The following is a 15568-nucleotide window of genomic DNA, read 5'->3' as shown; positions in this document are numbered from 1 at the left end:
ACAGGTAAGTATAGTCCACTTCGCTTAAGTGCTAGCCCCTCAGACCGATTTGCCATGTGTGCTTAAACGGAGCGTGCGCTTAATTGGAGTACCATGTGAAGAGAGTCGAGCACTGTCATTTTTCTCGCGAGATCAGCAGCTCGGGGGGGGGGGGGGGTGTCAGGATTCCGTGCTTGCATCGATCACTGCCATCATGTGATGGCAGTGATCGATGGACGAGTGACCTTTAATCACGTTTGAAGTTTGCAATTATCACATGTTTTTTGTTGCTTTCATATTCAACAGGCAGGCACCTTGAAGCCAACAGCTGTGCGACGTTTGAAAGCGGTGTAAAGGTCTCTATCGCTTTAATTGGGAGACCATATGTGAAGACCTGGAGTACACCACTCTCAGATGACAGGCCCTTCCAATTTATATACAAGTACTGTAATAACAACGCCAAAGCGACGTCTGACATCAGCATGATACGTTCAGCCAAAGACAATGATTTTTGTCCACGCGACACTACGGTGCAGTTCTGAAAGTTTGAACATATGGCCAGGCCTAGACTGTTGTTCCGAAACACGTGGCTCATCTACGTGATTGCTTTAAACCGGAGTGAACTTTACATGAAAAAATACAGGCGGAACCTACAACATCAGTATGCATAAGCAGAATGTGTGCTTATTAGAACTGCAACTATCTGGTGTTTATGTCCATTGACTTTAATGTAAAAAAAAGGGACCATGGTGGTAGGCCGTGGATAACCTAAGCATGCGCTTAACCTACATGCACTTAGGTGAAGTCGACTGTAACTGTGCTTTATCCCAGGACAAGCAGGCAGTATATTCTCACATATGGGACTCTTAGCTAATATTGAAGGAATGAAGAGAAGTTGGCAACTAAACAGAGAATACATTCTGTAGAACTGTTTGGCTGAACCGACTATCCTGTCTGGAATTCTCCAGACAGTAGGGGGATGTGAAAGTATGAATTGAGGCGGGAAGGCACTCACGCATGCGTGGTGCGGCTGACTCGAAACTTCTCGTTTCTTCAAGCAAGTTTGCTTGCGAGGCTTCCACATCTGGGCTCCGTCGATGACGTCATCCATAAGTGAGAATAGCTGCCTGCTTGTCCTGGGATAACACCTGTTACGGTAAGTAACTGTGCTTTATTCTAGGACAAGCAGGCAGCCTATTCTCATATATGGGTGACCTCCAAGCTAACCAGAATGGGATGGTGGGAGTGTTGGTAATTCAGTAGAATAAATTTTGTAATACTGTCTGGCCAAACTGGCCATCCCGTCTGGAGAAAAAACATCCAGACAATAGTGAGAAGTGAAAGTATGAACCGAGGACCTAAGTAGCAGCCTTGCAAATTTCCTCAATAGGTGTAGATCTGAGGAAAGCTACTGAAGCTGCCATTGCTCTGACTTTATGGGCTGTGACTCTACTGTGTAGGGGTAATCCAGCCTGGGCATAGCAGAATGAGATACAAGCAGCCATCCAGTTGGAGATGGTATGCTTAGAGATTGGATGTCCCAAATTGTTTGGATCGAAGGAGATAAAAAGTTGATGAGAAGTTCTGTGTGATTTGGTGCATTCCAAATAAAAGGCCAAAGCACGTTTACAGTCCAGAGTATGAAGAGCTGATTCTCCAGGATGAGAATGAGGCTTTTGAAAAAATACTTGAACAACAATGGATTGGTTGAGATGAAATTCCGATACCACCTTAGGAAGGAATTTAGGATGAGTACGGAGGACCACCTTGTCATGATGGAAGACAGTGAAAGGTGGATCAGTAACTAAAGCTTGCAGCTCACTGACTCTTCGAGCAGCAGTGAGGGCAATGAGAAACACCACTTTTCAAGTGAGATACTTCAGATGAGCCTTGCCAATTGGCTCAAAAGGAGGCTTCATCAATTGAGCATGAACAAAATTGAGGTCCCAAACCACAGGAGGCGGTTTAAGAGGAGGTTTGACATTGAAAAGTCCTTTCATGAATCTGGAAATCACCGGATGAGCACAGAGAGGTTTCCTATCAATAGGCTGATGGAAAGCTGCAATTGCACTGAGATGGACTCGGATTGATGTAGACTTGAGGCCAGAAGTGGATAAGTGCAAAAGATAATCCAAAACAGAAGATAAGGAGGAAAGTTGAGACTCCATATCGTGAGAAAAAAACCAGGTAGAAAATCTAGTCCATTTTTGGTGATAGCATTGTCTAGTGGTAGGTTTCCTAGAAGCCTCTAAAACATCTCTTACAGATCGAGAAAACTGAAGAGGAGTCATGCTGAGAGGTACCAAGCTGTCAAAGTGTAGAGACTGCAGGTTGGGATGAAGAAGAGATCTTTGACTCTGTGTGAGCAGAGACGGAAAAACTGGTAGAAGGTATGACTCCCTGCTACTGAGTTGAAGTAGAAGGGAGTACCAAGGTTGTCTCGGCCACCGAGGAGCAATCAGAATCATGGTGGACATGATGTTTTTCAACTTGACCAGAATCTTGAGAATGAGAGGGAATGGAGGGAATGCATAGAGGATGAGATTCGTTCATTCCAGAAGAAAAGCATCTGCCTCGAGACGGTGAGGAGAGTATATCCTAGAGCAGAACTGAGGCAGTTTGTAGTTATGGGAAGCTGCAAAGAGGTCTATCTGAGGCGTTCCCCAATGAGAGAAAATATGATGAAGAGGCGAGGAATGGAGTGTCCATACGTGAGGTTGCAAAAGACGACTTAAGTTGTCCGCCAAGCAATTCTTCACCCCTTGTATGTAGACAGCTTTGAGGAAGGTGTTGTGGCGGATTGCCCAGTCCCAAACCTTCAGAGCTTTTTGACAAAGGGAGGCAGAGCTCGTCCCTCTCTGTTTGTTGACATAATACATGGCGACTTAGTTGTCCGTCTTGATGAGGACTACCTGGTCATGAAGATGTTGAAAAGTGTGAAGAGCCTTTAGGATCGCTCTGAGTTCCAACAGATTGATATGACACCGACGATCCGTACCGGTGCAGTGGCCTTGTGTACGGAGACCATCGAGATGAGCGCCCCAAGTATAGGTCGAAGAATCTATCGTGATGACCTTCTGATAGGGGGCGTTTGAAACAGCAAGCCTCTGGAGAGATTGGAAGAGAGCATCCACCAACAGAGAGACTGCTTCAATGAAGGAGTGACTGTTATGTGTCGAGAAAGTGGATTGCAACCCTGTGTCCATTGCGATGCCAGGGTCCACTGAGGAATTCTGAGGTGAAGTCTGGCAAAAGGAGTCACTGTACTATGGAGGCCATGTGACCTAGGAGTACAATCATGTGTCTCGCCGAGATGGAAGAGCGGGAAGACACTGTGAGACAAAGTTGAAGAAGAGCTTCCAGACGTTGTTGTGGAAGGAATACTCTGAGTTGGATAGTATCCAGAACAGCTCCGATGAATTGCAGATTCTGTGAGGGCTGAAGTTGGGATTTGGGAAAGTTGATTTTGAATCCCAAACTTTGTAGGAACCAGGTAGTCCGTTGGGTTGCTACAATAACCCCCTGAGATGTTAAATCTTTGATGAGCCAGTCGTCGAGGTAGGGAAATACCTGAAGACCATGGTTCCTTAGAGCTGCTGCTACCACTACCGGGCACTTGGTGAACACTCTGGGAGATGAAGCTAGGCTGAAGGGTAGCACTCTGTATTGATAATGCAGATTCCCCACCCGAAATCTGAGATATTGACGACAGGCCGGATAGATGGGGATATGAGTGTAGGTCTCCTTGAGATCCAGAGAGCATAACCAGTTGTTCTGCTCGAGTAGGGGATAAAGGGATAACATTTGAAATTTTTCTTTGACTAAAAATTGGTTGAGAGCCCTGAGATCCAGAATGGGTTGCAGATCGCCCGTCTTCTTCGGAACAAGGAAGTAACGGAAGTAAAACCCTCTGTTCTGCTGTTCCAAAGGAACTGGCTTGATAACATGGAGAGGAAGCAGAGCTTGAGCTTCCTGTAGAAGAAGGGCGGTCTGGGATGGATTGGAAGGGTACTCTCTTGGAGGAAGCTCTGGTGGAACCTGAGTGAAATGAAGAGAGTATCCTTCCTTGATGATGGTGAGCACCCAGAGGTCGGATGTAATTGTCGTCCATCGGTGGTAAAAATGATGGAGATAACCTCCTATAGGGGGAAAAGAATTCAGAGTCAGAACGGTGGAGGTTATGCTCTGTTTTAAACAGTCAAAAAGACTGAGTAGCCTTAGGTGCAACAGAAGGTTGAGATTTTTGTTGCTTCTGAGGCTGCTGTTTCTTAGCAGGAGGGCGATTATAAGGAGCCGTCCTCGGAGCAAAACGCCTCTGATAGATATGAGGAGGTCATGTATGTTTGGCAGGAGCTGGCTTTGGCTTAAGTCTTACAACAGAAGCAAAGGATTTTTCATGATCAGTCATTGCCTGCACAAAGAATATTAGCCAAGCGGTCCTGGAGATTAGCATCCATGTCAATAGTTCGAAGCCAGGGAAGACAGCGCATGGCTACAGAACAAGTAGCCGCCCTGGCAGACAACTCAAAGGCATCATAAGATGATTGAAGGAGATGTAATCTGAGTTGTGATAGAGAAGCGATGACTTCTTGAAATTCAAAATGTTTTTGAGTATCCAAATAACTCAAAAATTTAGATAAAAGGGTAATGAGGAGCTCAAAATAGATAACAAAATGAAAATTATAATTAAGGACTTTAGAGGACATCATGGCATTTTGATAGATTGCGACGTCCGAATTTGTCCATAGTTTTCCTTCCCTTCCAGGAGGAATGGTGGCATAAACCTTGGAAGGGTGGGACCTCTTTAAAGATGACTTCACAAGCAGGAATTGGTGAGATAACTGTGAGTTATCGAATCCTTTGCGATGAAGAGTTTTATACCTAGAGTCCAATTTGCCTGGAACAGCTGGAATGGTATAAGGAGTCTCCAGGCATCTGCCAAAAGTCTGAGACAAAAGCTTATGACGAGGAAGCTTAAGTGGCTCTGCCGGAGGTTGAGGAAGATGCATAACTTTGAGATACTCCTTAGAGTATTTGGAACCAGCATCTAATTGAAGATCCAAGTCAACAGCCATCTGACGAAGAAAAGATGAAAAAGATAGCTGATCCGCCAATGCTTTGCCTCGAGAAGGACTCGAAGTCGTAGAGGCAGCCTGGCTCGAAGATGAGACTTCGGCTGGAAAAAAGGCATCAAAAGAATATGGCGACTTGGACGAAGCAATCGAAACCACTGCATCCTCGAGGTTTGGAAGGGGAGACCTTGATCGAGGATTTGGCGATCTCGTAGAAGTAGGAGTAGATCGAGGCTTAGTTGAAGAAGGACGTTCTTTAGAAGAACTATGCCTGGAAGTATGCCTCAATGAAGGCCTTGATCGTCAATAAGAACGGTGCTTGGAAGAAGATCTCGAAGATCGAGGAGACTTCGCCTCGGAGACTGAAGCAGCCGATGCTACTAAAGAATGGATAGGACTGGAGGCTGTGGATCGAAGCTCCAGAGGCTTGGTGGAGGAACCTCAATGTACTCCCAAAGACTCTGCTCCATGGATAGAGTGTGAGGATTCCTGCCGAGGCACTTGCAAAGATTCTGCTCCTTGCTTAAAGTGCGTAAATGCCAGACCAGACACTCGCAGAGACTCTGCTCCCTGCAAAGAGTGTGCAAGCTCAGCCTGAGACAAAGGAAGAGGCTCGACCTCGTGGGAGTCTGCAGAATGCCCAGGCTGGATAACAGGAAGAAGCTTCAGTCCCATATTAAGGAACTGAATGAATTGCTTCTCCAACATGGTCTGGAAAGAAGCCGGCAAGGATGGATCTGCGTCTGAAACCAGACCACCTGCTTTGGCTGGAGGTTCCACAGAAGCAATGGAAATGTGCTTCGACTTGGAAGTCTTAGGCACCTTAAGCACCACCCCTGGAATCTTCTGCTGAGCTATCTGACCTGATGATACAGGGGAAGATACAGCAGGAGTCGTCGAAGAGAGAGCCGATGCAAATGAAGAAGGTCTGATGAGGCTCGAGGTCGAAGCAGTAGAAGAGGATGAGTCTTGGTCGAAGGTGAGTTCGAGGCTGCCTTCAAATTCGAGGGATCGGAGGAGGAATCCATCCCGAAGAGCTTCTGGACCAAAATTTGACAACGTTTAAGGGCTCGAGGTTGAAGAGTAGCACAGAGCTCGCACGACTTCGGTTGATGGTCCAGCCCAAGGCACTTGAGGCACCAACAGTGTGGGTCCGTGAGGGAAATTGCACGCTGGCACTGGCTACACTTCTTGAAGACCATTGTTGGCCGGGACATAAGAGGAAAAATAGCTGCCGCAAAATCGAAGCCCTTGGGCTGCGGCCGAGCAGTCTGCCCCGGCAGCCGAACGGAAGAAATACAAATTTTTAAAAAAAAGAAATAAAAGGAAAAAAACAGCGATTCGTGAAGAAAAAAACACAAACCGCGGTGTAGAGAAGGCACGAAGTGAAAAGTTAAACGCAGAGAGTCAAAGACGGACTTCTCGGCTCCGCTGAAAACTGAGAACTGAGGAGACACGCCCTACGCTGGGCGGGAAGGCACTCACGCATGAGTGGTGCGGTCGACTCGAAACTTCTAGTTTCTTCAAGCAAATCTGCTTGCGAGCTTCCTCATCCGGGCTCCCATATGTGAGAATAGACTGCCTGCTTGTCCTGGGATAAAGTGAAGAATCAAATTAAGGTTCCAGGTCGGACAGGGAAGGCGCAAGGGAGGTATTAGTCGCAATGCACCCCACAGAAAACGAACCACATCTGGATGAACTGCCAATGAGCTCCTCGGGGAAGGAAGGCCCATACACGAAAGACTAGCAATCTGTACCCGGAGTAAAGCTACTGCTAGACCTTTCTTCAGGCCATCCTGCAGAAACTCCAAGACCCAAGGAATTGATAGACGATAAGGGTCCACCTGTCTCAGGGCACACCAGGCCTCGTAACACCACCAAGCCTTCACATAGGCCGCCACTGTGGATTTCTATTTGCTGTGAAGCAATGTGGCAATCGCTGCTGAAGAATAGCCCCGGCTAGTCAAAGCCGCACGCTCAAGAGCCATGCCATAAGACCAAAGCAGTCTGGACCCCACCCAATATGTTTTTCCCCATTCCCACTTTCTCCCTTTCTTCTCCAAAACATGTAACTTTCCCCCTCCTTTCCCTCTTATCCTCACTTTCATGTTAGTCAAGTTATGTTTTTGATGTTCACCCATCTGCTTTTTATATTTATAACTCTTTTCTCTTTTTATAATTTTACTGTGAACCGGCCAGATACCTGTTGATGGTCGGTATATTAAAAAGTTAATAAACTTGAAACTTGACCCTGTGTGAGGAGGTGAGAATGACAAGGAAGCTAGAGCCCCTGATCCTGCTGGAGCTGAACCAAGTCGGCATACCACGGCTGCCTCAGCCAATTGGGTGCCACCAGAATCACCAGAACCCCATGGACCGCTATCTGGCAGCAACAGATCATGGGCCATGGAGAGAAGACATAAAGAAAACCCTTCCGGGGCCAGAGTTGAACCAGAGCCTCCAGGCCTTCGCTGGTGGCCTTTCGATGATGACTGAAGAACCGATCAGACTTCTTGTTAGCTGCAGTCACCAGAAGGTCAAACGTGGGTCACCCCCAATGATCCACTATGTAATTGAATGCTCTTTGAGAGAGTGACCACTCTCCAAGGTCCAGCATCTGACAACTGAGAAAGTCTGCTTGAACATTGTCTACTCCTGCCAAAGTGCGCTGCAGTCAACGCCACAAGGTGTCTCTCCACCCACCAAAAGAGCAGCTGAGCCTCCACACTCAGAGAGGGAATCTTCGTGCTCTCCTGACGATTGACATAAGCCATTGCTGTGGCACTGTCTGAGAATACTTGGATGACTCGATGACAGAGATAACCCTCGAAGTGGAGAAGGACCATATGAATCACCCGCAGTTCCAGGCGATTGATTGACCACTTGTGCTGAGGGTGCCCACCGGCCCTGAATAGTGACAGTCATGCACCTGCATCTGTCATCAGGATCTCCCAATCCGAGAACCAGAGCAGAAGTCCCCGGGATAGCAAGAGAGAATGCAACCACCGTGCTAGACTGTTGCGTGCCACCATCGTCCAGAGCAGGGGTGCATTTAACGCATGGGTGTCCAACCTGCGGCCCCAGGGCCACATGCTGCCCAGTGAACTATTTTGTGTGGCCCCAGTCAAGGGTGATGAAGTGTTTTCCTCTGCTGCCCCCAGGTGTTTACAGTCTTGCCGGCTCCCTCCTCTGTCTTGCTGCAGCATTTGCGTGTTTGTGAGGCCCCAGAAACATTTTTTTCAGCCAATGCGGCCCAGGGAAGCCAAAAGGTTGGACATCCCCTGATTAACGGGTTCAACTGTGGATTCCAGCATGAAAGCAGAGCATCCTGCAGCAGCCACAGACAGGCTCTGGCCCAAGGGACCACATCGATCATTGCCACCATGGTCCCCAGAACCTGGTGGTACTTTCAAGCCATCGGGACCGGAATGGCCAGAAGGTCCCTGCTAACCTTTCATAGCTTCTCCTGACAGGACACGGGCAGAAACATTGTGTTCTGACTTGTGTGAAATGGAACTCCCATGTATTTCAAATCCTGGGTGTGCTCGAGGTGACTCTTCCTGAAGTTGATCACAAAGCCCAGCTGTCGAAGCAACTGTACCTCCTGATGGACAGCCTGATGCCCCTCTAACAGTGAGGGAGCTCTGATCAACCAGTTGTCCAGATACAGGTGAACCAGGACACCCAAGGTGCGGAGATGGGCCACCACCACCACCATCACTTTGGTGAAGGTCGGGTTACTGTCACCAATCCAAAGGGCAGTGCCGCAAGCTGGAAATGTTGCCCCAGAACATGGAACCACAGATACTTCTGGTGGTCCAGGAAAACGGGAATGTGGAGATACACCTCCGTCAGATCCAGGAAGGCTAGAAACTCCCCCGGCGACACTGATGCGAACACTGAGTACACCGTCTCCATGCGGAATAGATGGACTTTCTGAGTTGCATTGACTGCCTTGAGGTCCAGAATTGGTCTCCAATCATTGGATCCTTTCTTTGGAACAATGAAGTATATCGAGTATCTCCCACAGCCCAAATCTCACTCCGGCACAGGTTAGATTGCCACAATATCCAAAAGTCTTGCAACTGTGGCCTGTACCCGAACCACATTCTTAGGGCAGCCCACAGGGGAATCCAAAAAAATACTTGGTCAGAGAACAGAGAAACTCTAATTTGTAGCCATCTCTGAGAACCTCCAGAACCCAGAAAGGCTGACAACTGCCCCCCGATGCACGGAGGAGACAGCGGCCTGGAGTCAGAACTGTTTCTTGGTGAAAACCACAGGCTGACTTCCTGCCGACTGCTGTTGGCGAGATACGCTAAACTGCAGTCTGGCAGACAAAGAGGACCGCTGTCCTATGGAAGGACCTAAGTACGAATGAGAACACCAGAAGGGGCAAAAATTACAACACTCAAAACTCCAAGAAGGGCAGAACCTGCTCCCAGGCAATACCTTGGGTTTACGATCTTGCACACTGGCCATAAGGTCAACTAGATCCTGTTAGAACAGGAGCTGACCCTTGAAGGGCAACTGGTTCAATGTAGCTTTAGAAGATCAATCACTAGACCACTGCCGGATCCAAAGCATTCTATGAGCCGAAACAGCATAGGCGCCAAGCTTGGCAAAAACTTTCAAGATGTCCGTACAAGGCATCCACCATGTAATCCACTCCAGAGATGAGAAAATCAAAATTATGAAGCACCACAGTGTAAGGATCATGGCGCAGCTTGGAATGGCACACATAAGCCACGAAAGAGGAGGCTGACGCCGCTTTAACACAAGCCGCGGTTGAATCAAACAGATCCTTAAGGTGAAATCCACACATCAATCCTGGACCAGAGCAGGATCCTTCAGGACCGCCCCCCCATCACTGGGGAGAGATGTGCGCTTGGTGATCTGTGCCACCAAAGAATCCACCTTTAGGGAAGTAAAGCTCTTGTTAAAGCCATCCGCCATGGAATAAAGTCATGCTATGGCTCGAGCACGTTTCAGAGTACCCCCTCCAGAGTTTCCCAAATATCTGTACGAAGCCAAACAAGGTCAGGATGATCAGGAAGTTTCAAGTTTATTATGATTTGATATACCACTTAAAACAATCCTAAGTGGTATACATAAAAACGTGGAGAGGCATAATCAAAACAAACATCTAAGTCCATTTTGGGCCTAGGGTGCTAGTCACCCAAAGTCGGCAGCGTCCAAAGTTCATTCTCGAAAAATATGTCCAAATTTAAAAAAATAATAATAATAGCTTTATTTAAGATAAAACAAAAAGCCAAAACAGTACACAAAAGAATACAATAAATCATACAGTAGTCACATATGAGAGAGCAAGCATGGGTTGTTTGGTATACCCTCCCTGTTAAACAGTGAAAAACCAGACCCCCAAACAGAAAACTATCCCCCCCACTCCCTCCCCCACCCAGGAAGCTTATCTACACTACCAGTTTATACAGCCATGGTACTTTTCCAGAGATGAAAGGATCGCCAAAGGCAATGAAAAGTCCCCATTCTATGTTTCTGCAAAGCAGTCAATTTATACATCACATATCAATCCTCCAACTGCTGCACCACCTGGTCCCTAGAGGGGGCCATTGACGATTTCCAGGCAGCCGCTAACACCACCTTAGCAGCAGTAAGGAGGATTTTACAAAAAGACACCTCCCCCTCATCCCCATTTGGAATCATATTGATACAGGAACACCATATCTGGTGTTGGTTGCACAGCCCTCCCAACAATTTAAGAATACAAGGCAAAAACAGCAACCCAGTAGCCCCGGAACATTGCCACCATATATGAAAGTACATCCCCTCTTCCCCACAACCCCTCTAATTAGCTAATTTTTTGGCACCACTTTGTTTTATATCACAGTGCTTTGGAGAGTTGTTTAAAAACACTCCTATTGTTTTTAGTCCACATTTGCTTTTCTGAGATCAACTGGACCCCTGTGTAGGGTCTGGTAGGACTACACATGTGAACCATTTTATTTGTATCTATCTGTATTTATTCCTTTGGAAAAAGTGATAAATAAATCATCTAATAGAACATCATCATCCACAGTCTTGTTTTTATCATTTGGATTGGTTTTTTACTGTGGAAGACTGGGTCTGCCATTTTCTTGTTTTATAAAATTTCCACCAAATAGGTTCCTACTTGGCCTTTCTACTTAGGCAGCCTATTATAATATTACCCTCATAAAACCTAATTTTGCACAGAACATATAGGTAAGAAAATGGACAATCAGGTTGAAGCATTCAGAATGTGTGTTTTTGTATAAAAAATACCTTTAAGTTCATGGGGTAACATATACATTTGGTGACACCTATAGTAGGAGCTGCCATTTTAAAAAGAAACACATTCCAAAAAAAGAGACACGTTGCTCAGGATTCTACACATGTAAATGTTAGCACATACATGTGTGAGTGGTAGATTTTTGCAAAAATGCATGTCAAAGTACAGTCAATTAAGGGTCAAGGTCCAAAGCTCAAATTTTTGAGGTGTTTTTAAATGTTAGAAAGGTAAGCACAATTGCTCCCTCAATCATTACTCCAAGCCTCAGTTCCAAATGAGCTTATCCATGATTGGGAGCAGGCATAAGCATCAGTGGGGAAACTGTTAGAGGCACATGCCCATTTCCATTGCAAAACAGGAAATATACATATACTTTTCAAGTCCGCCTAAACCAGGCCCATAATATACCATATTCAAAGCTCCATACGTCAGGTATATGTATAAAAGTATTTTTCTAAAACCACTAATTAGATATGTATGGCCATTGTAGCCACACTGTAGCCCAGGACCAGGGCTCTACAGCACTCCAAGTGGTTACACAAAAGTAGTATACCAGCGTGTGACCCGAGATGGAGTCACCCTGCAGGACTGGACTGAAACTAAGCAGGAACAAAAAATCAAAGGCACAACAATTGAAGTTCATAGGAAAATAATTCAATTTTACTCATTCCTTCATAAAGGTAAGTAGTTCATAACTTCAGCTGCAAAAATGTCAGAATACCAACACAGCAACAAAGCAAAAATGCCAAAAGATGCAAGAAAATAAAACAGCACAAAATAAAGTCCAAAATAGCAGCTGCTTTTCAGCTCTCCCCAGAACCAATACAAGCCTGCTCCCAGGCAGCTTGCTCAATTTGCCAACAATACAGTTCAGTGCACTGGTTCCAACAATTCACAGTGCTTGCAAAATAAAATAAATAAATAAAGCCTCTGGCAACTTTATATTACTGCCAGGCAAGGAGAGTGTCTCCGGTTTTGCAAAAACAAAAGCCACTGCAAGGGCCTTCAAAATCCCACCCAATGTGACAGCAAAACCTCTCCTCAATCACACTCCTAGATTTCAAAAAAAAAATAAACCACCAAAATAGTCCAAACAGCAAACAGTCAAAAATTCACACTTACTGTTTGCAGCTTGAGGCCCAGTTCACCTGCATGGGTTCAGGATAATCAGTTTCACAGCCTGCACAAGCCTCTTGAAAGTCCATGGGCTCTACATCCAGCAATGGCAAGTCTTCAGCTTGCCCAGCCTCTGTTAGCTCCATAGGCATGGGTCTATTGCTACTGTTTGGCCCAGGTGGTTCCTCAGGGAGGCAAGGTATGAACTTCCTCCCTAGCCGGCCTCTCTGACTGATTTCAACTACTGGCTTACATACTCTAGGGGCGTGCCCTGTTCTGGGTGAGTCAGCAGACCTACCTGGGGTTCTTGAGCTCCCCCGGTGGCAACTCATGCACAGATCTCCTAACTCCTTCTCAGACAATTCAGGCTCCCCCTGGTGGTCAAAGGCACTATTAACAGGATTCTGTCCAGGGGAGATCTTGGAATTTCCCTTCCGTGTTTTCCCTTTTACTTTTTCCCCTGACTAAACTGGGACCTTGGCGGACCTTGTGTCTGACTGGTCACACCATTTACACATGTAAATCTGCTTTTTATATGTATAAATAGCAGCAAACCCATCTAAAACGACTCTCTTAATATTTTTTAAAAGAAGCTTAATATAAATATTAGGATTAATAATAAATGCTTTGTTGTCAAAATAGTTCCTGGGTACTAACCTGTCCTTATAAACCCAGCAGGAAAGCTTGTCACGTGGTGTAGGAGGCTGGCCTTTAAAGTTCTGAATTTTTTTCCACAAATATGCACCATCTCTTGTCCGCAGATTAACATAATAGAGCTAAAATATTAATTCATAGAAATGTTTATCATAATAAATATTTAGGGAAATTAACTATAAAAATAGCACCAGTAACATAAATAAGTAAAGAAAACACAGTTACTTACCGTAACAGGTGTTATCCAGGGACAGCAGGCAGATATTCTCACGAATGGGTGATGTCACTGACGGAGCCCTAGTACAGAACACTTTAAAAGTGCATCGCCACTTTAAGATCTAAGTTCGCGATAGCCTGAACCGCGCATGCGCGAGTGCCTTCCCGTCCAACGTAGGGCGTGCGGTCCCTCAGATAAGATAAGCCAGCTAAGAAGCCAACCCTGGGGAGGTGGGAGGGTTGCGAGAATATCTGCCTGTTGTCCCTGGATAACACCTGGTACGGTAAGTAACTGTGCTTTATCCCAGGACAAGCAGGCAGTATATTCTCACTTATGGCTGACCTCCAAGTTAACAGAAATGGGATGGTGGGAGAGTTGGTCTTAAGAAAATAAATTTTATAATACAGATTGGCCAATGTGCCCATCCCATCTGAAAAAAGATTCCAGACAATAGTGAGAAGTGAAAGTATGAACTGAGGACCAGGTGGCAGCTTTACAGACATCCTTAATGGGAGTAGATCTGAGGAAAGCCACAGAAGCCACCATAGCTCTAATTTTGTGGGCTGTGACATGACTCTCTAGTGCCAGCCTAGTCTGAGCATAACAAAACAAGATGCAGGCAGCCAGCCAGTTAGAAATTGTTCTTTTGGAAACAGGATGCCCCAACTTGTTTGGATCAAAAGAGATGAACAATTGGGGAGATGTTCGATGAGGCTTTGTCCGGTCAATGTAACAGGCTAAAACTCGTTTACAGTCCGAAGTATGCAAAGTGGTTTCTCCAGCATGAGAATGAGGTTTAGAAAAAAACACTAGTAGAACAATTGACTGATTGAGGTGAAATTCAGTGACAACTTTTGGAAGAAACTTTGGATGGGTGCGCAGAACCACTGTGTCATGATGAAAATTGGTGAAGGGTGGATATGCAACTAATGATTGTAACTCACTGACCCTTCTGGGAGAGGTGAGAGCAATAAGGAAAACCACTTTCCAGGTAATAAACTGAAGAAGAGCTGTGGCCATTGGTTCAAATGGTTGCTTCATTAAACTAGAAAGGACTACATTAAGGTCCCAGGTGGAGGTTTGAGAGGTAGATTCACATTGAAAAGTACCTTCATGAATCTGGAGAGCAAAGGATGTGCAGTAAGAGGTTTTCCCTCGACTGGCACGTGAAAAACAGTAAATGTGCTGAGATGAACTCTGACAGATGTAAATTCGAGGCCAGAGTCAGAGAGATGAAGCAGATAATCCAACACCAAATCCACTGATAAAGAAGTTGGATTATGATGATAAAGAAGACACCAGGAAGAGAACTAAGTCCACTTTTGTTGATAACATTATTGAGTGGCTGGTTTCCTGGATACATCAAGAATTTGACGAATAGGCTGAGAAAGATGTAAGTGAGATGGATTCAGCCCGAGAGAAACCAAGCTGTGAGGTGTAGAGATTGCAGGTTGAGAAGTAGAAGTGATTCCTGATTCTGAGTAAGCAGAGTAGGAAATACTTGAAGAGGTATGGACTCCCTGGAGCTGAGTTGAAGCACAAGGGAGAACCAATGTTGCCTGGGCCACCGTGGAGAAATTAGAATCATGGTAGCTGCTTCTATCTTGAGTTCAAACTGAATTCTGAACATGAGAGGAATTTGAGGGAATGCATATAGCAACAGGTCCTTCCAATCCAGGAGAAATGTATCTGCTTCCAGATGAAGAGGGGAGTAGAGTCTGGAGCAGAACTGGGGCAACTGGTGGTTATGAGAAGCTGCAAACAAGACGATTTGAGGAGTGCCCCATTGAGCAAAGATGGACTGGAGAGTTGCAGAGTTGAGAGTCCATTCGTGAGGCTGAAGAATGCTGCTGAGGTTGTCTGCTTGGGAATTATTCTCCCCTTGAATATAGACAGCCTACAAAAACAGATTGCCTAAGTCCAGATGTTTTGGGCCTCCTGACACAACAGGAGAGAGTCCTTGCTTCCTTGCTTGTTTATGTAGTACATTGTTTATGTAGTACATTGCTGTAATATGTCTGAAACATTTCCGGATATACCTAACTACTCTCGGCTTACCAATGTAATTTGAAAGTTTTTTTTTCTTCTGTAACATCACTATCTGTGTACAGTCTCTTCCTCTGTAAACCGCTCTGAACTGCTTGTGGTATTGCGGTATACAAAAATAAAGTTATTATTATTACTTGATTGTCTGTGCAAAGGAGGAGGACTTGAGGGCAGAGTAGATGATGAAAAGCCTTG

The 15568-nt window shown here is 45.6% G+C and overlaps 1 protein-coding gene across 6 annotated transcripts in view; it reads right to left on the bottom strand.

Annotated features, from left to right (window-relative positions):
• Positions 1-15568, bottom strand: part of KLHDC1 (kelch domain containing 1) — a 167390-nt gene that overhangs the window by 106472 nt on the left and 45350 nt on the right. For 5 of the 6 annotated variants that reach the window (XM_033952968.1, XM_033952971.1, XM_033952972.1 and 2 more), the window contains one exon: positions 13114-13232. The exons of the other annotated variant lie outside the window; for it this stretch is intronic. In XM_033952968.1, coding sequence (XP_033808859.1) covers positions 13114-13232 — 119 coding nt within the window. The remainder of the gene's footprint in view (positions 1-13113; positions 13233-15568) is intronic. 6 annotated transcript variants of the gene reach the window in all.

Source organism: Geotrypetes seraphini, chromosome 7 (assembly GCF_902459505.1).
Source record: "Geotrypetes seraphini chromosome 7, aGeoSer1.1, whole genome shotgun sequence".
Taxonomy (NCBI): domain Eukaryota; kingdom Metazoa; phylum Chordata; class Amphibia; order Gymnophiona; family Dermophiidae; genus Geotrypetes; species Geotrypetes seraphini.
Note: the sequence above shows the minus strand (reverse complement) of the source record. Positions and strands in the feature narration are given on the sequence as shown.